Source organism: Muntiacus reevesi, chromosome 14 (genome assembly GCF_963930625.1).
Source record: "Muntiacus reevesi chromosome 14, mMunRee1.1, whole genome shotgun sequence".
In the NCBI taxonomy this organism is placed as follows: Eukaryota; Metazoa; Chordata; class Mammalia; order Artiodactyla; family Cervidae; genus Muntiacus; species Muntiacus reevesi.
In genome coordinates, this window is record NC_089262.1 from 4044342 (window position 1) to 4067311 (window position 22970).

The following is a 22970-nucleotide window of genomic DNA, read 5'->3' on the forward strand; positions in this document are numbered from 1 at the left end:
GCTTCTCTGTCCATGGGATTCTCCAGGCAAGAATACTGGAGGGGGTTGCCATGTCCTCCTCTAGGATACGTTCTCTATCCAGGGATCAAACCATCAAACCCGAGTCTCCTGCATTAGTAGGCAAGTTCTTTACACCTAGCGCTACCTGGGAAGCACTTTAAATAAGAGTGTACAAACTTGGCATGGACATATGTTTTCACTTCTGGGTGTATACCTTGAAGTGGAATTGCTTAGTCATATAGTTACCTGTTCAACATTTTGAGGAGCTGTGAAATTATTTTCCACAGCAGCTGTACATTTCCTGTTCCACCAGCAGTGTTAGGAGAGTCCCAGCTTCTCTGCATGCTCACCAGCACTTGTTATTATCTGTCATTTTGATTTTAGCCATCCTAGTGGGTGTCTGTTTTTAACTGTTAATAGCTTTTAAAATTTTTTCTAAGAATGGCCAGAAGAAATAAGGGCAATTTCTCAACTTCACTCGTGAAGAAATATAAATGAAAAACACGGCTCTGAGATGATCGAGCTTCCAGCTATCACTAATGCAGGGAGCCTGTTTGGATTTGAAGATAGGTGTGTCTCCCAGTAAACTGGGCAAGAAAATATATTGCCCAGTGTATTGTTAACAATATGGTAAAGACTGAAAAGGACCCAACCTGGTCTTCAGTGGAGAATTGGTGAATTGAGTACATCCAAAGATCTTTTAAATATACATTGACAGTTCTGAAAGGATATATACAAAAAGTAAGAGTGACTTTTGACAGGTGGTGTGATTATAAGATGATACATACTTTTTGTTTTGATGTGTAGATTTTTTTCAATAAATGTTACGTGTATGACTGCAAAGAAAATGCACATGTTAGTATGAAGGGAAATTGTTCTGTAATTCTCAAAAGAAGATTAGATAGAAAAAGACATTTTGTGGATAACATGAAAAATAAGTTCTTATTACTGAAATCTTTATCAGTGAAAAAAGGAGACATTAAAGGAAAAAGTCACTTAAGAAAAATCTGTTCAATTTTAGGTATTAGGAGCATTTTGAACAGTCAATTTTTTCCATCAAATTGATAGCAATAATTTAGAGCCAAATTTGTAGCTGTCCCTAAAGTATAAAATAGATCCTTGTAAAAAGAAACTTCACTGACTTTTGGCCCTGTTTTAATATTCCTATTTGCCTTTGCCATGTTATTTTTCATTGTTTGGTGTTTTTAAGAATTTACATGTATTTTTGGATTAAGTCCTTTTGGAAATAACGCGGAGTGAAGTGTAGGCTGGTGGTTAATAGTAGTGAGTGAACTAAAACAGTGACTGCTTATTGAGCTGTCACAGTGAGAAAGCATGCAGTCAGAGCATCTTGCTCTCAGAGCGCTGCCATCCAGGCAGAGAAGGCGCTTCTGCGCGGTGCAGCGGGCCCGGGTCACACACAGTACCCCTGGGGCTCATATACAGCGTAGACATGTTTCTGTGTTTGTGTAATATAGTGAGCCATCTGTTTATATTTTATCATAAATGTTATAGAAAAGCTTATATTATAAAAACAAATAGCTAACTGCAGCTTTTTTTCTTCCAGAATTTGAATGAATACGTTGACGCATTAATTACCTTGAAGCAAAAAATTATTAACACAGAGTGAGTATGTTTTCATGCGTTTGGCCGAACTCCACGCACCTGACGTACACGCTGGAGCAGGTGGTGGTGGTAGCGCCCTGGGCTGAGGGTGGACCTGGGGTTGCTTGCCCGGGGCCTGAGTGCTGCTGCGGGGAGCGTGAGGTCCTCGGGCCTGGCCTGGCCTCTGGGGGGTCCGGGCGTGCATGCTTCTCTGGTGTGTGGCCACAGTGTGTGGCTTGCAGGGTCTTAGCTCGCTGGACCACCGGGCACTCCCAGTGCTCTCAGACCTTTCCGACAAAGCTCAGGGGCTAGCTAGGACATCATTTCTGCTCGGCTGGAAATGTTCAAAATTCTAAGAGCTTTAAAAATTCTTGAAAGCCTTCATAGCTTTAGGACTGGATAGATTTCCTTGTGGTAGTTCATGGTCACAGTGTGAGATTGTTTTTTTAATCCTTTAAAAATCACAGGAAGTTTTGGGCGAAGATAGTATTTACATCAAAGGAATTTTAAATTAAAAACTCAAATATATGCAGTGCTTTTACGGAATTTAAGGTGCTGTATCTGCATATGCACATGTATAATAGATTAAACATAAGTTTGTTGTAGGAAACCTAGGAAGGAGAGTTCCTTGTACATTTTCAAATATGTTTGAAACATAGTATGTTTTCCAGTTTGAAAAGTAACATAACTCTTTTCTTTGTTGCAGTAATTTGTTAACAGAATATCAGAAGAAATGTGATGATATCCTTTTACTGGCTTTTTCCTTTGAATTTTTAAGAATGTAAAAAATGTGAGAATTTTCATGATTATCCTTTGGGAAGTGGTATTTACAGATTCAAAGCAGGAAGTGCCTCTAATAAGTGCAGTGAGCAGCTGTCTTCTCCTCTAGACACATGCTAAATCAAGGCTGCTCGTCTCCTTGTTGTAGAATTTTTTTTTTTGAATGTTTTGTTTTTGTCATTAATTCTGATTCTCTGAAGTTTTGTAAGCTTTATCAAGAGTCGGTCTTTGTCATTTGCACTGAGGACAGCCCTGTGCTCTTTAGGTTTAGGAGTAACATGAAGCTGAGATGATGCTGTGAGATTTGGGAGTTTCTGTAAGAAGTGTACTATAGGAGTATCAGAGTGTTGGAAGGGTAGCTTTGGTTCCTTAGCTTTGTGATTTGTGGAGAGTAATAAATACCTGCCGAGGCATGGTGGACTTCTGTATCCCCTGGACAGTCCTGGGCTCTGAGTGCCCGCTTGTCTGGGAGCCGTCTGGCGCAAAGCGGCCTCTGTGTTTTCTTGAAAGGGGGGACTGTGCCCCGTTGCTCTGCCACAGCGTGTGCTAATACTTAAGCCTCTCCTATGACAAGGCACATCCGTGTTTTTAGGGATTCGCTGACCTGCAGCTCCAGCGTCAGTGTTGGGGCAAGCGCTGCGATTTAGGTTTTGCACTAACCCGAGACTGGTTTCAGTTTTGTTTCTGGCATTCCTAAACTCACATGTGATCATCAGTTACTGGTTTGTGTTGGCACCACCATACCTGATTTGTATCATTGGAGTAATAAAATCAAGGCATAGCATTCAATCTCTTTAGTATCTGAATTTTTACATTTAAAACAACAGGCCTCTGAAAATCTCCTCTTGTGTTTTATTTATAGAAACTGTCCGTCTATTTAACTATAAATCTATGTTACTTAAAGAGTAATATCTTTGGTTTTGAAAGCTGTGTGGAAACCATAAACACCTTTAATTAGCAAAATAGGGAAATAGGCAGTTAATTCCAGTCTGAGGCAAATATGTGCTCTTTGTATCCTTTCTGGAAGAAATGGTATCAACTTTTTGAGGTAATAACAAATGTCATCCAGCAGGGAAATTATTGAGCTAGTTTCCTAAACTTTATGAAATTTATTAGAATAGTCTATTAAAAATTGATAAAACTTATTCTTGAATTTCCCCTATAATGGGGTGATCTGCTTCAGCCTCAACTACGGGTAAATAGAGATTAAAAAATAAATAAGTAAACACACCTGACATTTGCTCACAGTGTGTATTCATTGTACCTCAAGTATGCGGTTGTTTACTCTGCAACCTGAGGTGCCAGTGCTGTAGGTTTAATATGGCATCTTATGTGACTTGATTCTGCGCTCTTTTTTTTTTTTTTAATTATTTTTTATTGAAGGATACTTGCTTTACAGAATTTTGCTGTTTTCTGTCATGCCTTTAATGTGAATCAGCCATAGGTGCACATGTATCCCCGCCCTTCTGAACCTCCCTCCCATCTCCCTCCCCATCCCACCCCTCTAGGTTGATACTGAGCCGCTGTTTGAGTTTCCTGAGCCTCATAGCAAACTCCCGCTGGCTGTCTATTTTACGTATGGTAATGTAGGTTTCCGTGTTACTCTTTCCATGCGTCTCGCCCTCTCCTCCCCTCTCCCCACGTCCATAAGTATTCTCTGTCTGATTCTCCATTGTTGCCCTGTAAATAACAATTCTTCAGTACTGTTTTTCTAGATTCCGTATATATGTTTTAGAATACAGTATTTATCTTTCTCTTTCTGACTCTACTTCACGCTGTATAATAGGTTCTAGGTTTATCCACCTCATTAGAACTCAGATGTGTTCCTTTTTATGGCTGAGTAATATTCCATTGCGTGTGTGTTCCACAACTTCTTTATCCATTCATCTGTCGACGGACATCTAAGTTGCTTCCATGTTCTAGCTATTGTAAATAGTGCTGCAGTGAACAGTGGGATACATGTGTCTCTTCCAATTTTGGTTTCCTCAGGGTATATGCCTAGGAGTGGGATTGCTGGGTCATGTCACCGTATGACCGAGTTTTTATTCCTAGTTTTTTAAGGAATCTCCATACCATCTTCCATAGTGGCTGTATCAATTTACATTCCCACCAGTAGTGCAAGAGTGTTCCCTCTTCTCCATATCCTCTCCAGCATTTATCGTTTGTAGACTTTTTGGTGATGGCCACTCTGACCAGTGTGAGGTGATATCTCATTGTAGTTTTGACTTGCATTTCTCTGATAATGAGCAATGTTGAGCATCTTTTCATGTGTTTGTTAGCCATCTGTATGTCTTCTTTAGAGAAACATCTGTTTAGGTCTTTCTCCCACGTTTTGATTGGCTTGTTTGTTTTTCTGGTATTGAGTTATATGAGCTGCTTGTATATTTTGCAGATTAGTCCTCTGTCAGTTGTTTGATTTGCTGTTATTTTCTCCCATTCTGAGGGTCGTCTTTTCACCTTGCTTAGTTTCCTTTCTGTACTCTTTTGTGTCATTCTTGTTTATTAGTTTCTCTTTTATAGGACAGAGGGTATATTTTATTTCATCGGAAATTTTTGTGAATTTTTCTTTCTTGCAAAGATTGCAGTAATTTAGGATGAATAAAATACACTTGGTTAGAAGTTTATGTTATCATAGAGGAGGGTAAAGACATGTTATGACCCACAGGTATTTCTGTATTGTGATATGAGAGTAGGGTTTTACAGGAGATGAAACTGCTGTCTTCGGTAATATTTTACTGGCAGCGTGATGGGAAATGAAGTTATCAAATTGTGCAGATTGTAAAAGTGAAAGGTTTTTTAGATTTTATGTTCTCCCTGTATTTCTCTTCTCAGATCCCCCACATTGTAGGCTGATTACCATCTGAGCCACCTGTGTTCATTAAACATATAGATACATGCATGTGTACGATTTTAGTAAGTATGTACCTCTTGTTTGCTGGAACTGTGCTCTGGACTCTGAGAAAGGAAAGGCAGGATGTGTGGGGATTCAGAGTCATTTTCATTAGTTGTTTATTCCTTTGTCTTTGCTTTTGTCTGGAATTTCATATTAATCATACAATTAATCAAGAATCTTTTAATTTAGAGAAGTATATGGTTTGACGGTAATGTTGTAAATTAGGAGTAGCTCAGTAAAAAGCTTTTTATTGTATGTTATAGGTGGAACTTTGGATCTTGTATTCTAGGAATTATGATCTTACCTGTATGTGTATTGAACACAGATTATTACAGTTTTAAAGGGAGTTTTATCTTCAGACCGGTACCTGTAGATAAAGTTTTCACAGTTTTCTTTAACAAGTTTTACAGCTGCAGTTTGCAAGAAGGTAAGCTACCTCTTTTCACAGTCAATTTGGGGTAGACATTTACTGGACTAGATTTCTACACAAATTCAACAAAGTGCCACATAGAATTGACCCATTATGTAGGCTTTTTTGAGTGCTCATAATAAAAGATGTACATTTTCCTTCCTGTTGTCTAAATGAATTCTTACTGAGGTCTCAAATTACGGCCTAAGGTTTGGTTTTTCAGTTACTTTTACTGACCGTGTGGCTTGAGATGAAGCTTATTGCTATCAGCTATTGTCTCTGTGAATTGGACAATTTAATGTGGTTGTTTACTGTGTATATTTTAAATAATTTAAAATAGCCTTACTTAGAATTTAGTAGTGTTGTATGCAACACTATTGATTACTCTTACCAATTAGAAGAAGGCAAACTGTGGTTATAAAATGAATCACAAAGCTGCTTGTCATTTAATTTAAATCAGTGGTGATACATTTATTATTGGAAGAGCCACATCACTTGACAGACAGTCCCAGTATTCTTGTGTTCTTCAAGGGATTGAGGGCCTCTGGTGTTTGCTTCTCAGATAGCTTTTGCTGTACTTTTATTAGAAATAGAGTCATGTCAAAGAAATATAAAGTGATATGTAAGTAATTTTCGTATTTTAAAATACCAAAATAAATAGAATGCATTTAAAAAGAGATTCTTACTTTCTTTTTTGTTTTTAGAAAAAAAGTTTGAAACTCACCAGTAGATATATTTAATAATTCTCCATAGGTACTTCTCATAATAACTTTAATAATATATTGTCCATTTTTAGAGAGAATAGTACTCTGCATCACCAAGTGGAGCAGATGCTTCAAAAAATTTCTCCTCTGCAAAAGTGTCAGGAAGAACTGGGATTTTTAAAAGCCGAATTAGAAGAGAAAAAGGTACCTAAACTAATTTTCCTACAAAGGTTTATCTTGAATAAAGTAAGATCTGCTTATTTACTATCATTGGGATAAGGGGACGTCATATATCTTAACAAAGGAGAGAGAAATGATAGTCAGGACTCTTAGGTGTACTGCTGTCCTTAGAGAACGTTGAACTAGTTGACTGATGCCTCATTCCTTCACAGTAATTATTAGTGATTAATGGAATGCTGTATTAGTTGCTTGTGCTTTTGGAGAGATTTAGTAGAAGAACCTTTTAGCTGTGAATTTGTATGACTTTGTGCCCTGCATTGCTTGCTTCTTCTGTTTTTCTTTCTGTCATTGTGGTGGCTCAGACAGTAAACAATCTACCTGCAATGTGGAAGACGTGGGTTTGATCCCTGGCTTGGTAAGATCCCCTGGAGGAGGGCATGGCAATCCACTCCAGTATTCTTGCCTGGAGAATCGTCATGGAGAAAGGAGCCTGGCGGGCTGCAGTCCATGGGGTCGCAAAGAGTCGGATACAACTGAGCGACTAAGCACAGCATATAAGTGTAAAATAGCATGCCAAAGTGCAGACTTAAACTTAGAAAAATGAGGTAAAAATAAGGTTCTCCGTTTCAAAACCCAGCTGCAATAAAACAATTTTAAGTGCTATAAACTTATTTTTTAATATAAAATTCATGTTACTCTTGCTGGAGCTCTAGAAGACAATTTATGGCTTTTACAGATTAAAAACTCTGAAGCTGATAGTTAGGTGTTTAGCATGAGACAAGTGGTAGCCACGCTGGTTCCTGTCTCGACCTGATAGCACTTGGCCTCTTGGTCTTCATGTTGTTCCATAAGGAAAACCGAGGTTTTCCTACTTCAACAGTGATTGATTTCCTGTTTGTTTAGAAAGTATTATATATTTATCTGTGTGGTGAAAGGTAAACAATCATGCTGAATTTTGTCTGTCTGATGACAAAGTAATGTCATCAGCCATTCCTGAGAAGAAACGTTAATACTGGAGTCTGAGTTGAATAATAAACCCTCAACAGTCAATTCTTCACTTTGACTTTCAAAGAATTCCTCAGCTTCTGAATCCTCAGGCCCCTTATCTGTAAACAGGGGTCATAAAGACTGTCTCTCTGAGCTCTGGCAGTTGAGGAACTGTGTGTATAGGTGAACTGTGTAATCAGGCTCAGTATGTTTCTTTCCCATTCCATGATGCCTGTAGGTATGCCTGTTGATTGGTGTGAACATACTCCCCCCAGTTATCAGTAAGTGTCATGATGGATATTTTTGCACAGTGGTAATAATTGTTGTTGTTGTTTAGTTGCTCAGTTGTATCTGACTCTTTGCAACCCCATAGACTGTTGCCAGGTTCCTCTATCCCTGGGATTTTACAGGCAAAAATACTGGAGTGTGTTGTCATTTCCTACTCCAGGGCATCTTCCTGACCCAGGGATCGAACCTGCATCTCCTGCATTGGCAGGTGAATTCTTTACCACTGAGCCACCTGGGGAAGCCCAGGGGTAATAGTAGTTTACATTTATTAAGCTCAAAGATTGCTCTAGGGTTGTTGAATTCTAATTGGTTGAGACAAAAATACTAACTATTCGATGTTATGAAGATTTGGATTTACCTTAAAATTAGCATATTTTAAATTTCATAGCTCTGTTTGACTAAACTGTTAATCATGTTACCTCTGTTGAGAGTTTGGTTATATCTGTTAATGTGTTCAATGAATTGTACTTTGGTTTCCTGCCTAAACATATTTATTCATTTGGTTAATTTCATACTATTAAATGATAATGATTTAGCTTATCAAGGTCAAAATGAGTTATCACTGATAGTCAGTGACTTTCACATTGGTGAATGTCAATCAATATGTAAATTTCAATATATTAAAAAAAATTTTCAATATATAAAATTTCTTTTCCAGAGTTCTCTAAAGTTGTATCAGGACACTCATTGGGAATATGCTCGTGTGAAAGAAGAATGCTTAAAAACTGATGCTCAGTATGTATTTAAAAATTACTGTGAAAATAAGGTGTTCAGCCTTGAAGCTGTCTAATGTTATATGAGTGGTGTTGTCTTCTTTCTGTCTTGGGTTTATTGGCCATAATTAGTTAATTAGCCTCTCAACCCTGGTTTCCACATGTCTGGAAATTTTATGTTGAAGGATTAATAGGACCAAATACCCCATCGTATGTTAAGCGCTTGCACAAAGAAGAAACTCCATAGCAGTTTTTTTGTCTGTCTGTATGTGTGTGTGTGCGTTACGTTTTCACAGAGAAAACATAATTGTCGTCTCCTTTTTTTGTACAAGTCCTTTAACACGTATTATGTGGAATGAGTGTCTTGGTCCATTAAGGCAAAGGGCTCTTCCAAAATGTCAGTTAACTGTTTTGAAGTCTAATACTATGTTCATATCATTTACAAAACTTGTGAACTATACATAAAGTTATTTCACAGTAACTCAAGAGACTTTCTCAGAGGGTTTCCTACCTTCTCTGACTCAGAAATCTTTCCTAAAACTGAAAAATGTAGTTTTCTAGCCACCGTCTCCTATAAAATGGTGGTATGACTGTTCCTACCAGACATGCTCCTTAAAGCAACCTCGCCTGATCAGGATGCCACCTGGACTCATCAGCTTGGCTTATGTGTCCACGCTCATCTAAGCGTCCCAGGCGTGGCGCTGCCTGAAAATCAGAATTTTAAATCCGTTTTCCACAGACTGCATGGAAACAACATACTGTTGTTTCTGTGGTTTGCTCTGCCTTTTGAACAGTTGGTGTTTTTAGTGGTTGGTGTGTGATGCTTGTCGTGGCTAACGGTTTGTTACATAAATCTTAGTACTTAAAAAAAAGTATCACAAATTGTGAAGTTGTAATATACTTTTTCCATTATAACTTTCCTACCCATGTTAATGTGTACAATTGTGTTATCAGGAAGAAGAAACTAGAAGCCAAAGTGAAGAAGCTGGAAGGTAATTGGCACCCTGTTACCCCACTAATGGAGGTCATCATCCTCGTAGAGGTGATTGGTGTCTATACAGGGCTGTAGTTCTCGGTCAGGCAGTCCAGTCCTGGTTTTTGACGACTTATCCCTGGGAGAGTGCGTGAAGGGTACCCTTAGGAAGAAGCGTGAGCACCGCGCTCCTCTCAGTTCCTGGACAGTCGTGGCCTGGAACGTACAGGTCCTTGACGTGTTCACCCAGAACATGGCCCACATGTTCTGTGTAAGCAGCAGCAGTCAGTCAAGGACTTAATTTTGAAAGTTGAATCTCACGGGGCCCTCTCATTTTTTTGGTGATGAAATCAGTGGTTAGTGGGGAAGGACACTCCTCTTAGTACTCAGGAAAGAGTATGTGGATGATCGTGACTCCCGTGGTGGAGAGATCTCTGTGAGGTCCCTGCATCGGAGCCCTGCAGACCCTCGCTGCCCCGGTCCTCCGCTCAGCCAGGCGTGGGCCTGGGCCGCCCTCTCCCTGCGGCCTCGCCGGCCCGCGTGGGCCCTGCTCCCACAGCGCTAGTGCTCCGCCGCAGAGAACGGCTGGTTTTAATTTATTTTTTTATTGAAGTATAGTTGATTTATAGCATTGTGTCAATCTCTGCCACACAGCACAGTGACTCACATAATATAAACATGCTTTTAGAAAGAAGATCCTTTATCTTCTTTTCCATTACGGGCCACACAGCAGGTTGAGTTTAGTCCCCTGTGCTGTGTGGTAGGACCTTGCTGGTGTCCATTCTGTGATATACCATTTGGCATTGCTAACCCCACACTCCCACTGCCTCTCTCTCCTCCCCCTTGGCAACCGGGAGTCCGTCAGAGAACAGTTTATTTTCATTTTTGAGTGTGAACTGAGAATTTGAATAGACGTTGCTGAATATGTTTCCAGTTGTTAACTTGCCTAAATTGAGCCCAGTTTTTCAGACTTAAGCTCTAAATATTTTGGTAACAACTTTTCCCCTGATTTGGTTGTTGCAAAAGCATTGTGGCAGTAAGTACAACATCAGTGTTCTTCCCAGTGTGACCTTCTGTTGCTAGTGTGTGGGGATACGTGTCTGTTTAAGGACGTGTTTTAAAGGGATCCAAAGTGCCTGTGAGAGTGTATGAAGCTATTACAACAAACTTCTTTTGAATCAAAAATATATTTTCCATGTGACAGAAACATGTTTCTAGTAAGTGATAGGACATAGAAATCAGGTGAAAAAATAGACAAGTTTGTTAGAGGAGTCAGGAGGGGACTGTCTCTATGGTGTTTATAGGATTTTACTTCTCATAGCAATTGTATGTGCACATATTCAGATGCAGTCAGTACTGGCCAGCTTCTTCATAGTGTAGTTGAACCCTTCGGTGCTTCAGAGCCTAAAACTCGAGTTAAGAATTTGCTCTCGGTCCACAGGGGAGCTGCACAAACATGTTAGAAGTACTTCTGTGATAAAGTTACGGCACTTGGGGTGAGTTGACTTGAGGCAGGGTGACTCCGGGCAGGCACGCACAGCGGTGTAGTAGACGCCAGGAAGGCTGTCCCTGCCCCTGGATGAAGAGCAGGGTCTGAACCACTGCTCAGCAGAACCTCACTTTCGAGTCTCTGGCGCTGGAGTGTTGCTGGCTGCTGAAGAGTGAGCACAGCACAGGCTCTCCTCTGTAGGTCTTGTGTGGTGGCCTTTTGCCTGACTGAAGGGTCTGGGTTGGCTTGTTTGGGGATTGGAAAGGTTTCTTAAGGCCTATGACAGTTCTTCATTTTTGTAGATAATAGTTTAATCAAAAGTGTTTCTGCCTTTATTCCTGACTCCGACAGAATACTGAAAGAACGGTAACTTTACAAAATCTGTTTCAAATTTGGGGAAAAATTGAGAAAAGCTCTCAGTAGGTTTTTTGAGTATTTCATCAACGGTACTTATAAATTTGGTAAATTATTTTTCTCTTTTACTTCACTGTACTCTTTAAATAAAGAGGCTGCTGTCAAGCAAACTCAGGACTTCAAGCAACTAAGGAATGAAAAGAAAATACTTGAAAAGGAATTTAAGAAGACACAGGTAATAGGTCACAGCAGTGCCGCCTATGTTCAGCTCTTCTCTCCGGCCTGTTCGTGTCCTCTCTCAGCGCGTGGGTCCCCATCATGCAGAGTTAGATGCTCCCAGAGACGTGGGGGCCGTGAGGGGCGCCTCTGGGCCGCCCCTGTACATCCCGTCCTACATAGCTGCCCTCCTGTATCCACTGTGATCCCTGCTTCTGTTTTGTTTTCACAGGAAAGACTTGACGAATTTTCTAAACAGAGAAATGAAAGGGGTGAGTATTCAGTTAATGCTTACTTAAAAATGCTGTTTCGACACACATTATTCTAACTGTTTTCCCCCACGTTTTAGAATTGAGACATATTGGAACACAAATTTCAAGTGATTCTTGCGGAAGCATCGATAAAAGTGAGTATATTACAAATTTAGTTTTAATCTCCGTGTATTTCTTTTAGTGGTTTGGGAGGTTGCTTGTTACTCTTACCTATGGGGTAAGGGATTCCAGGGCGTGTAAGTGATTTTTATTAGAAGAAACCATCTCCTGTTTCCTGTCATCATTAGATCTGTAACCTTGCTGTCTGGTAAAATAATCCAGTGAATGAAAGAGTCAAAAGGCTGGGAGAGGTATACTTTCCACACTTTGCAATAAATAAGTAGAGTTTCCTCGTTAGGTTACAGTCTATCAAGTTAATGCTTGGTTTCTTAGGTGCCAGTTACATAGATGTGGTTAAAGGCAGGCAGGGAGCCCATGGAGTCCGAGCCCCACAGGGTGTTTTTGGCAGACAGAAGACCTGGGGAAGCCTGGACGTCCCACGGAGGGTGCGGTGGTCCTCCGGGAGCAGGGTGCCCCGCGCCCCACTCGTTGCACGCTGGACCCGCTGCCGCATGACTGGAGGCGAGATACGAGAAGTGGGGCCCCCGGGGATCACATCACCACTTCCACCTGTTGCAGGACCTTTGGCCGTATGCTTCCCTTCTTTGTGGTTTCATTCTCAGTTCAGAAAAAGTTATGAATTTCTGCTCTGCTATCTCATACTTTTTTGGTAGAGATAAGTTCAAAATGGTAAGTAAATAATGGTATTTTCATGTCACCCATGTTTTTTCCAAATGGAAATCATTAAAAACACATTGTTTTGTTCAGGTATGTAGTATCTCTTCAGAAGTCTCCTTTACCTTTATTCCTTCCTTTAATTTTTTTTTATTTTTTTAGTCCACAGTTCAAGGCTTCAGGCTAGACTAACAGTTGACATGTTTCAGCTGCCTGGGGCCTGATTCCGTTTGTCACTATCACTGATATGTGATTCCATGTGTCTTTGGCTCCTCCTGCTCCGAGGTGTGGAGACTTTTGCATACTGTGCTGCTGAGGGAAAGCGAGGGCTGGGCAGCGCTTGGCTTTGCCCGCTGACGGCCAGCCCTTGAGTTTGGCCGTCTCAGTTTTAGGAGTCGGCCGTTATCAGGCCTTACTGTTTAAAATAGAACCCTCACCCCCTTCCGTCGTTGCTCGCTAGTCTCACGTTCTGATTTTTCGTCAAAGAGCTACTTACTAGTTTTACTAGAACTAGTAAAATCTTTTTTTTTTTTGTAACTATATCCTCTCTGTGAGGGAAAGGATATTGTTTATTTTACTTTTTCCAAATAAATGAAGTCTTTAGGAATCTGCTGATTATTGCGCTGTGGAGCTTGATGGGTTTAATTCCCAGTGCTTAAGTATGTCTTTAATACTTCCCTCTGTTAATACTGGACTTCTGAAGGACATTATGAGTTAGAAAGAGCATTGGGCCGGCTTCACTTTTGAAAAGACTGCCTGAGTTCTGTGTTGGCCTGGCTTTCTTTCACATTCCTTATCTAAAGATGGCAGAAGATTAAAAAAAAGAATAGTTAAAAAGTGCTAACAATGATTGAGGAAGGTATAAAGCAGATGGTGGCAATTGGTGATGAAATCCCAAGTCGCAGAGGAAGTAGCAGCCCTCCAAAAGCAGGCTTTGACTGCAGGAGCCTGGTGTCCCCAGCGGGCGTGGTGTGGGGCGAGGAGGCGCCGCGTGACTGACGGGTGGGAGGTCTGCCGCCGTCCGGCTGCACGCTGTCACGGGCTGTGACCCAGACTGGCCGCAGGCCGCGGCCCGAGTTTGGTCTTCTGGTGAGTTAGGAGACGCAGGACCCGGGACGGCTGTGGCTGTCAGAACACAGGGTTAATGGTGCCGCTTGGAAGGCTAGCTCCCCCCGTTTGCAGAAAGTGAGGCATGTGTACGCCATGCGGGTCCTCGCCATTCCCGCTCTGCTTGCCCTCCTGGTGGAGGCGTGTCCTGTAGGTTCATGACACGAGCACCTGCGTTTGTTGCCGGAGGAACAGCCCTGGGGATGGAGGCTGAAGAGATGTGCCCTGGCTGTGAGAGGTGCTCCTGTCCTGAGGAGGAGCAGGGACAGGAGAGAAAGACCCCAGGCACGAGGAGAGCAGTCCCTGAGGGAGCAGTGGTCGGCCGTGAACAGGGAGAGGACGCCTCCAGCTGAAGTCGTGTCCTCAGAGGCCACGGCTGTGACGTCTGAGGCAGAGTTCTCTGATACTAAAAACACGATCGTAGGAGTGAACCTGCTGGAAAGGCTGGGTTGCTGAGTGGGCAAATAGAAGATCGCTTTGATGAGCCGAGGGATTTAATCGTGGATATCTCTGAGTATGTGGTGTAAAAAGATAAGGAAATAAAAGGTGTTAGGGGAAATCTGAGACTTTGGAGCGTAGAGCCAGATGTTGTGATAGTCACCTAGGACTTCTCAGAGCGGAGAACAGAGCTACTCTTTCCAGAGAGAGTGTGATCAGGAAATGATAGACAAGTTCTAAGATCAGGACCTTGATGTGATAGTTACAGTAGAAAAGCCTGCCAACTGTAGAGCATGATTTTTATGTACAGTCTCCATCCCTGACTTGTTCAAAGGAAATACATTTAAAAACAAATGACACTGAAAGATTGAATAGAGGGGGGTGGATGTAGAAATTTCAGTTGAAGCAAATTCTGATTTGAAAGCAGTCATATAACACAAAGGGCTTCCCTCGTATTTCAGTTGGTAAAGAATCTGCCAGCAATGCAGGGGGCCTGGGTTCGATCCCTGGGTCAGGAAGATCCCCTGGAGAAGGAAATGGCAACCCACTCCAATATTCTTGCCTGGAGAATCCCATGGACACAGAGCCTGATGGGCTACAGTCCATGGAGTTGCGAGAGTTGGACATGGCTTAAAATGAAAAAGAATAATTCACACCTAGGAATGAATTTACTTGGATTAAAAGGAACTATCTAGAATGATCAGCAGTACAATTCATCAAGAAGATACTGCTCTTTTGATCTTTAGGCATAAAACTGCATTAGGTGAAACGCTTGGATATTCTAGGGGGAAGAGCCAAATCGGTCTACATAAGAGACTTCATTGTGTTTGTTAGAAATAGAGAGTAAAAGCAAGCAAAATGGGAGATGGAATGGGAATCATGATTGCAGGATGGATGATTTACATTTAACTCTTAAACCACATCCTGGGGATTCTTTAAACTACTTGTCAAAAATACCTAAAAGCTGACTATTTATTGAATAAAAAGCTACAATCTGAGATTAGGTTATAGATATTTCAAAAGATATTAATAAAAATCTTTCCTTCCTCCTTCCTGAAAAACTGATAACTGAATACACATAATAAACTGCTCTTGGATAACAGAAAAGATAAAAGCTGAAATACTAAACTGTTTTGGAAATAAAAATAAGGCAACATTTATTAAAATCTTTGAGATAGTGCCAGTGTTCAGTGAGTGATCCGTGGTCTTAAGCGATGTGGTGAGGATGTGTGAGGATAGACACAGGGCAGCCTCAGAGGAAGAGTCCCTGACACGCACCCTGGTGTGCCGCATTGCTTCAGCCTGTCTGCCTCTACCACCCCATGGGCTGTAGCTTGCCAGGCTCCTCTGTCTGTGGGATCTCCAGGCAAGAGGACTGGAGTGGCTTGCCGTGCCCTTTTCCAGGGTAGCTTCACCACACAGGGATCGAACCCACAGCCTTTTTAGGTCTCCTGCTTTCCCAGGTAAATTCTTTGCCGCTAGCGCCACTGGTAAGTGAAGTTAGGACGCAGGAATTACAGAAAATGAAGCAAGAATTCCAGAAAATGAATGATTTAAGAAGGTAGGAAAATACAACAGAAACGCAAGGAAAATAGAAGGAAGGAATTGATGAAGATGGAAACATGCGTGAATGAAACGGAAAACAGAGCGGTTACTTTGGGACCACTAAAATGAGTGGCTGGGTCTCTGCAACGCTGCTGAAGCTGACCACTCTGGCGAAGCTGATCAAGAAAGGAAGGCAGAAAAACCTAGTAGTACCAGGACTGAGAAACCTGTCGATTTGGAGAATTTCTGAATTTATAAATTTCAGATTTTGTCATGTTTATAAAATGGAGTGTTTTGTAGGCAAACACACTCAGGTTGACATAGACCAGTTGTTGGAATATCCTGAACAGAGAAATAAGCCATAAGAAAATTAAAAGTTAAAGATCTAATACTATGGAAGATCTAGATGGCTCACAGGTGAGCAGGTCTTCAGTGAAAACCTGATGTCTTTATTATTATTTTTGCTTTAGGGCTTAAAAACTACGGACTGCTTCCTATCTCATTGTTTTAGACTAGCATAACCGTGTACCAAAACTATATATGTGAAGATATGCTCACATATCTTTAAGACTCAGAGTTCTGTAACTTAGGAATAAAGCTGTGAAAATACTAAAATTTTAGGAACTCACATCTATTAGTAATTTAGAATATGGACAAATTATGACTTAGGATTTATCTCAGGACTACCACAACTGGATAAGAGGGACATGGTAGGATCATCTCAATTCAGCATCCATTCCTCATTTGAAAAACAAAAGACAAGATAATAGTAGGAGAAACACGCTGAGCTTGAGGAAGGTGAAGCAGAGAGCACAGGCGCTGCCGCCAGCACAGGCCAGCCTGCTCGTCGCCCGCGCGCTGCGCACCGAGCAGACTGGGCGCAGGCGCCGTCCGCGCTCCTGAGAGGTCGGGCTGCTCTCATTTTGGGTGAGGTGACGACTGTGTAGGGGCAGGAAAATCGTGTTGGAGCTCGGGCAGGCGCTGGCGCGCACCGTGAGGACGCGCGGTGGGCCGTCACTCGTCTGTCAGAGCAGGTGGGGTAACAGTGCGTCCTCAGATGGCCGCAGATCGGTCAGACGCGCGGGGAAGTGCCTGGAGGCCGCGTGCCTGCCTTTGTGAAGACAGCTCTAAAATGGCTGAACATGCACACAAATGCTGTGTTCCTGGATCCAAACAGTGAAGGCATAGAGATGGGGATTTTCCCCACATGAATTTATAAATGTACACTCTAACACTGGATGGGGAAGGCTTACCAGAAGGAATAGACCCCATATAGTAAATTAACCGAGCCAGAGTCATGCCAGCACAGATGCTAAAATACAGTTGCAAGGGTGTGTGCCGTTCGTGTGGACACTGACGAGTCAGTGGAGTAGGCAGGTCTAGAAAGCTGTCCTCAGAGGTGCCTGGCGTTTGATAAAGGAGACATTATCAGAAGGTCAGGGGAAGGTGTGTGGTTGAGCCAGATGGGGTTTTCACGAGTAAGTCCCGGTGCCACAGTGAAGGCTGTTTTCTGCTTGCTGGTTTTGGATAGCTCTCGTGTCAGACTGGAAGTAATGAAGGAGTGCCCAGTTGGAATAGGCACAGCTCTGGTTAATAGCTTCTAAGAATAGAGAAGGACCTTTTTTGTTTTTTTAAGGTTCCTTGTTTGCTGCTTTGGGTATTTGTAAAGCAGGGATTCTCGTCAGGTCGTTTAAGCAAAGGGGGGGTCACAGTATTTTGAAGCAGGCTTTTAGGTAGGTTAATCGCAATGTAGATAAACTACTTGATCATAGAATTTTGAAACTTAAATATGGATGCACGTCACACAGTGACTGGCTAGTTTGGGTCAGGAAAGGTCGGAAATGCCCAAATTTTCCAAGTTCTGTAAGTTTGCCCCATTTGTCCTGGTCCTCTTTCTGTGGACTTCATTAATAGAGTGATGCAGTTTGCCGTTAAATAGGGCTGTCCTGTTCCAAAATTTGTGATTCCTTGGAGATATTTTTATTATTGATCTTTTTAGCCTCTCTAGAACTAGTTTAAAGATTTCAGTGTTTTCAAGAAATGATTCTGTTTAATAATTTCTGTGACCTGAAATTATAAGTATTTAATACTATTTTCAGTTAAATTTTAAGTAGTGTGGCTTGTCTTTTTATGTGTATTTGACACAGACTATACATGTTTATATTTTGATGAATGCTTTTTGCTTGGAACATTTTGGGGAATTTGTATTTTTAGTGTCAAATTCACTTTAAAACCACAGTGTGATATTCTTAATGTTATATGACTTTCATTTAGTTACAATTGTCCTTTGCCTTTCAAATTGAACCAGTGATTCTTAACCACTTTAGGAATTCAGACCCTCTGAAAGAAATTTCCAGAAATCCCAAAGCCCTCGCTTCCCTTGCAGATGTGGAGGCTGCTTTCTGTGTGTCTAGGCGTGTGGGTGACTCTCTCTGCCTCTCCGTGTGTTTATACCCACGTTTGTCTCCTCTCATTTCCCTTTAAGACCGTTAAAGAATTTCCCAAGACCCGTGAAGCCGCTAAGTTAATTACTGCCTGGTCACCTCTGGTGGCTTTTCTGATGACCTCATGGAACTGAGCGGATACTGTTTCTTCTTTGTAGAATCCATGGAGCGGTGATACGTACTGGTCATTCTAGCTGGGCTTCCCCCCTGCGGTCCCCAATCACATGGCACTGTCTGTGGGAAATGCAGAGACCAGAGATTTATTTATCCTGTGCCTGCATTACGGTGGTGACGACCTTTACCAACAAGCACATCGGGTTTTCTGAGTCCCGCCCTGTGTGCACCGCATCCTCCAAACAAAACCCAGGCTTGTGTTCAGGCTTCAGTCAATAGGCCTTCGTATCGGTAGCCGGCTGAACTGTGTTCAGTGGTTGACGGAGGGGAAGGTGGTTTAAGTTAACTAGTTCTCTAATTCCCTGATAAATCCCGATTTCCCAGGAGTGTGTTTTGGCCTTGGGTCGAATGAGCTGAATGACATGACTCTAACACTTGACTCTCTTCCACAGGGAAGGTAAAGCTGCTTCTGAAGGAGCTCTGGCTGTGCATCAACACCACACACAGGCTCCCTGGTGAGGGCGGCAGATGCATCCCAGGTGAGGGGGAAGCTTCCAGAGCTTCATTTCATGCATCAGCAGTGGTGTTTACTGTGGACGTTGTACCGCTTTAGTTTTCAATCTCTGTAGACTCTCGCATCAAAAGAGTGTAATAAACTAAGGTGGACACTTGTAATCATACAAAGCTCTGTTCCTTGCATCGTGACTTCTGGTCTCACTGAATGCATCTGGCTTTGGATTTTGTAATAGCTGCTTCATCAGGGAACATCCATGGAAACTGGGAAGGACTCGTAGAGGGAGTGTGTGTGACTGGTTGCAGATGGAGACTGATTTTCCCCGTTTCCCTGCTCATGTCACCTTCCCTGGGTTCCTTTAATTGGGCTTCCTTGGTGGCTCAGATGGTAAAGAATCTGTCTGCAATGTACGAGACCTGGGTTTGATCCCTGGGTCAGGAAGATCCCCAGGAGAAGGGATTGGCTACCCGCTCCAGAATTCTTGCCAGGAGAATTCCATGGACGGAGGAGCGTGGTGGGCCCCAGTCCCTGGGGTTGCAAAGAGCTGGACATGACTGAGCGATGCTCCCCCTTTCTTTCTGCCTTTAGTTGCCCCTGGTCTGACAGTTACCTGTCCTGTCTCCTGAGCCTTCTGGAGGCTGCAGGTCGTTGGGCAGGAAGCCTGTGGGTGTGGCACACACTCCTGTGTTAGAGTGAGGCTGCGTGTTTGCCACCAGAGCTTGTAGTGTGTGCTGGGGAGAGGGCGCGTGGTCTGCCTTGTCCTGGGGCTGTTGACCTTGACCTCTTGTGGCAGCGGTGTCGGCCCAGTTCCTCCTGTGAGATTGCTGTTGCTGCTGCTCTCAGTGGCCACGCTGAGGGAGATGCCGCGCCGTGCCGCGCCCAGCGTCCCCTGCAGCCCTGGCCCCTGGTGTGAGCTCTGCTGACGCAGCTTGTGGGCTGCCGTTACTGCTTTGTTGAGTAGTGGTTTTTGTAATTCCCTCATTGTCCTGAAGGTATTAATTGCAATTTTTCTGTAAGAAAGAACTGTCATTTTTCTCCACTTACTCATTGATTCACTTATTTCTATCAATATGGTCTCATAGACACTTGTTTTATCCTGTGCGTTTTAATCCAGTACTTGTATTATTCCTCTTATTGCTCAGATTGCCCCAGGTGCAGTCACTGGGACCATCTGGGCCTCTTAGGCATGTTCATCTTTACATCTGGTTCTGCAAGCTGTCTCGGGCTCAGCTTTTTTCCCCCTCCCCAGCCCTGTAATCAGCCACTGCTCCACAGAGCCCTGAGGCTTTCTATGAAAGGTGTGTTTGTAGCTTTCATATATTTTTACAGCTTTCAAATATGACAAGTGGTTGTTTCCAGTTAATTTCCAGGACACAGTATTTTTCCTACAGTTAGCATTGCTGCGACTTACCAATATGAAAACCCACAGAGAACTGGCCTTTTATGGTAGCTCCCTGTTGTGTGACAGTGCAGAGCGTTTCTGTGACACAGTCAGGCTCCTTAGAGTGTTGTACAGATACTTCCATGGGGTGAAGGTGAAAGTCACTCTGTCATGTCCGACTCTGGGAATCCATGAACTATAGAGTCCATGGCATTCTCCAGGCCAGAACACTGGACTGGGTAGCCTTTCCCTTCTCCAGGGGATCTTCCCAACCCAGGGATCGAACCCAGGTCTCCTGCATTGTAGGCGGATTATTAACCAGCTGAGCCACAAGGGAAGCCCTACATGGAGTAGGCCTGGTATAAGTTGATTTTAGAAGAAGAAATGTTTCCTGTCGCCTTGTTGCAGAAGGCTGTTTCTCCCCAGGAGAAGGAGTGTGTCATCGAGGCCCGTCACCATGGCCACAGACAGAAGCCTTGGCGGGCACGCACTGCTGCCCGCTGACAAAGGCATCTCACCCCTCGCCCCGCCAGTCGTCTTTTTGTTGAGGGAAGCGTACTTTTGTGGAGTGTGTTTTAAGTCTTATAGGATATTCTTTAGACAGGGATCGTTGGCTTTTAAAAATGTTTCTACTTGGATTTAACACAAGCATTTTGAACTGTTAAAATAGGTGTTTGGTTTTTTTTTTCTTTTATTGATAACTGTAAATAATTTGATACTCACTTTTTTGTCCCCCGCAGGAAAGCCTGCCCAAGAAAACCTCAGATCCATCGAGTCCGGGGAAGATGGGATGCTCCCTGCAGCAGGTGGCAGCCCCGTCCGAACCTCTGCTATGCAGACATGCCTGGCAGAACTGTCCATGGAGATCGAGGGCGACTTCTCTGCCTGTGAGGACTTGGGCGGAGCAGCGGGTTGTGACAGCAGCCTCTCTGGGGAGGATCCGGCTCCTGAGGCTGTGGCATGGAGGGGCGCGGCTCAGGGACATGGTTTCGACGAGGACCTCCAGGCTGCAGTCGACTTCTTCAGGCGGCCCCCGCCCCTCCTGTCCCCGGTGCCCTCCCCGCCGCCCGTGTCGCCACCTCGTCTGGGCGGCTCACCTTCTCTGCTTGCACCTGTGAGTAGGCACTTTGTATGGGCCTCGCCAGGTGGCCACCTTGTCCACCCTGACGTGAGCGCCTTCCAGATAGTGTCAGGGCGGAACCCCAGGAGTTCTCGAGGCACGCCAGTGCCCCGGGGTCTGTATCTTACACATGCGCGCGTACACACACACACACACACACACACACACACACACACACACACACACACACACACACACACACACACACACACACACACACACACACACACACACACGTCATGGTCTTCGTTTTGTACTGGGGGTGCATTGTTACTGTTATCATCTGCAGCATATTTTAAGTCTCCTGTGGGGGACTGTGTGTTAGTTGCTTACTCTTACCTTTAGTTTTGGACACGTAACGGGCATGGAATGAGTGAGTTACACAGGTGTTTGTAGGCCTGAAGTGTTTCAGAGATGAAAAGTCCATGTATGGCATGCACGCCTGTTAACTTAGGTTGATGCATTCTCCACCTTCATGCAATGAATTCATCTCTTTGAGTACTTGCAGAGTGGTTTATGTGATTTCTTAGGAAGTTAATCTTTTTTTCTCTCTTTCCTTTTTATTGTTTAAATTGTGAAAGTGATAGGGATTGCAAAGAGTTGGACATGACTGAGCAACCTTCACTTCGCAACACACTCACTAGGAGACTAGGAAAAGACAGAACCAAATTCCATATAGAGGAAGTTAGTCTTGAGAGCAGATTTGTATACTTTTTGGCTTAAGGAAGAAAGAGATAAATGGCTCCTTTGAGTCACTTCATTTAGGAACCGTGATGCTTGTCTGTTACGTTCTGGACATGGTGCTAGACACCAGGAGCCCAGAGGTGACCAAGTCTGGTCACCCTTGCTTGGGTCTTGGGGGGTTGCCCATGAGGGGGCTGTGGTGGAATCTGCGTTGCTGGGGCTGGGCTGGGCGCTCACCCTGGCAGGAGGCCGGCGGAGGGCTGGTGGGAGAGGCCCCCAGATGCTGGCGTCCAGCCTGGCGTGGAGGCGGCATCGGGTGGAGGTGCTGTTCACAGAGGTGTGGAACTTGGGCCAACCTGACGCGGGGAGTGTTCACCCAGACCAGGGCCCAGGCCCATGTGTGTCTTAAGGGCTTCACGTGTTCTGACAGCAGTGGGGAGTTGTCGATGGGTCCAGAGAAGTGGACCCTAAAGGTGAAGTTCCACGTGAAAGTTTCCGTTGAGTCGCAGTGGGGATGGGGAGAAAATGGGGGAGTCCGGGGACAGGCAGGACCATGGACTGGAGTCTTGGGATCACCAGTGTTCTGCGTTCTTGACCCCTGGATCCAGTAGCTGCACTGGAGTTAACTGGTAGGCACTGGTTTAGAAAAGGTCTCCAGGCTGAGCGAGCAGCGAACCTGGTGAGATTTGCAGTGTGGCTGTGAGAGGAGCGGTCAGGCACGGTGTGGAAATAGCGCAGAGAACAAGAGCCTCGGCAGGAAGGCAGCGGAGGAAATGCTCCACAAGGGGTGGGAGGGCCTCCACCTCCCCCTCCCCCGGGGCGCCTGTGAGCCGGGGGTCCCGTCTGGGGCGTGGAGTGGGGCAGGCTGGGTGCAGCGGCCTGTGTGCAGCGGAGGCCTGGGGCCGGCGGCGTCTCCCTCAGCATGGGGAAGGGGAGGGCCGCGTCCTGGCAGAGTGCCGGTGAGGCCGGAAGGAAGAGGACAGAGG

The 22970-nt window shown here is 43.8% G+C and overlaps 1 protein-coding gene across 2 annotated transcripts in view; it reads left to right on the plus strand.

The window, feature by feature from the left end:
* ICE1 (interactor of little elongation complex ELL subunit 1) overlaps window positions 1-22970 on the plus strand; it is a 59786-nt gene that overhangs the window by 9843 nt on the left and 26973 nt on the right. For both annotated transcript variants that reach the window (XM_065905236.1, XM_065905237.1), the window contains exons 2-12: window positions 1568-1626; window positions 2312-2346; window positions 5687-5705; window positions 6484-6595; window positions 8505-8581; window positions 9514-9551; window positions 11528-11610; window positions 11824-11863; window positions 11941-11997; window positions 18738-18824; window positions 20921-21294. In XM_065905236.1, the coding sequence (XP_065761308.1) occupies window positions 1568-1626; window positions 2312-2346; window positions 5687-5705; window positions 6484-6595; window positions 8505-8581; window positions 9514-9551; window positions 11528-11610; window positions 11824-11863; window positions 11941-11997; window positions 18738-18824; window positions 20921-21294 (981 nt within the window). The remainder of the gene's footprint in view (window positions 1-1567; window positions 1627-2311; window positions 2347-5686; window positions 5706-6483; window positions 6596-8504; window positions 8582-9513; window positions 9552-11527; window positions 11611-11823; window positions 11864-11940; window positions 11998-18737; window positions 18825-20920; window positions 21295-22970) is intronic.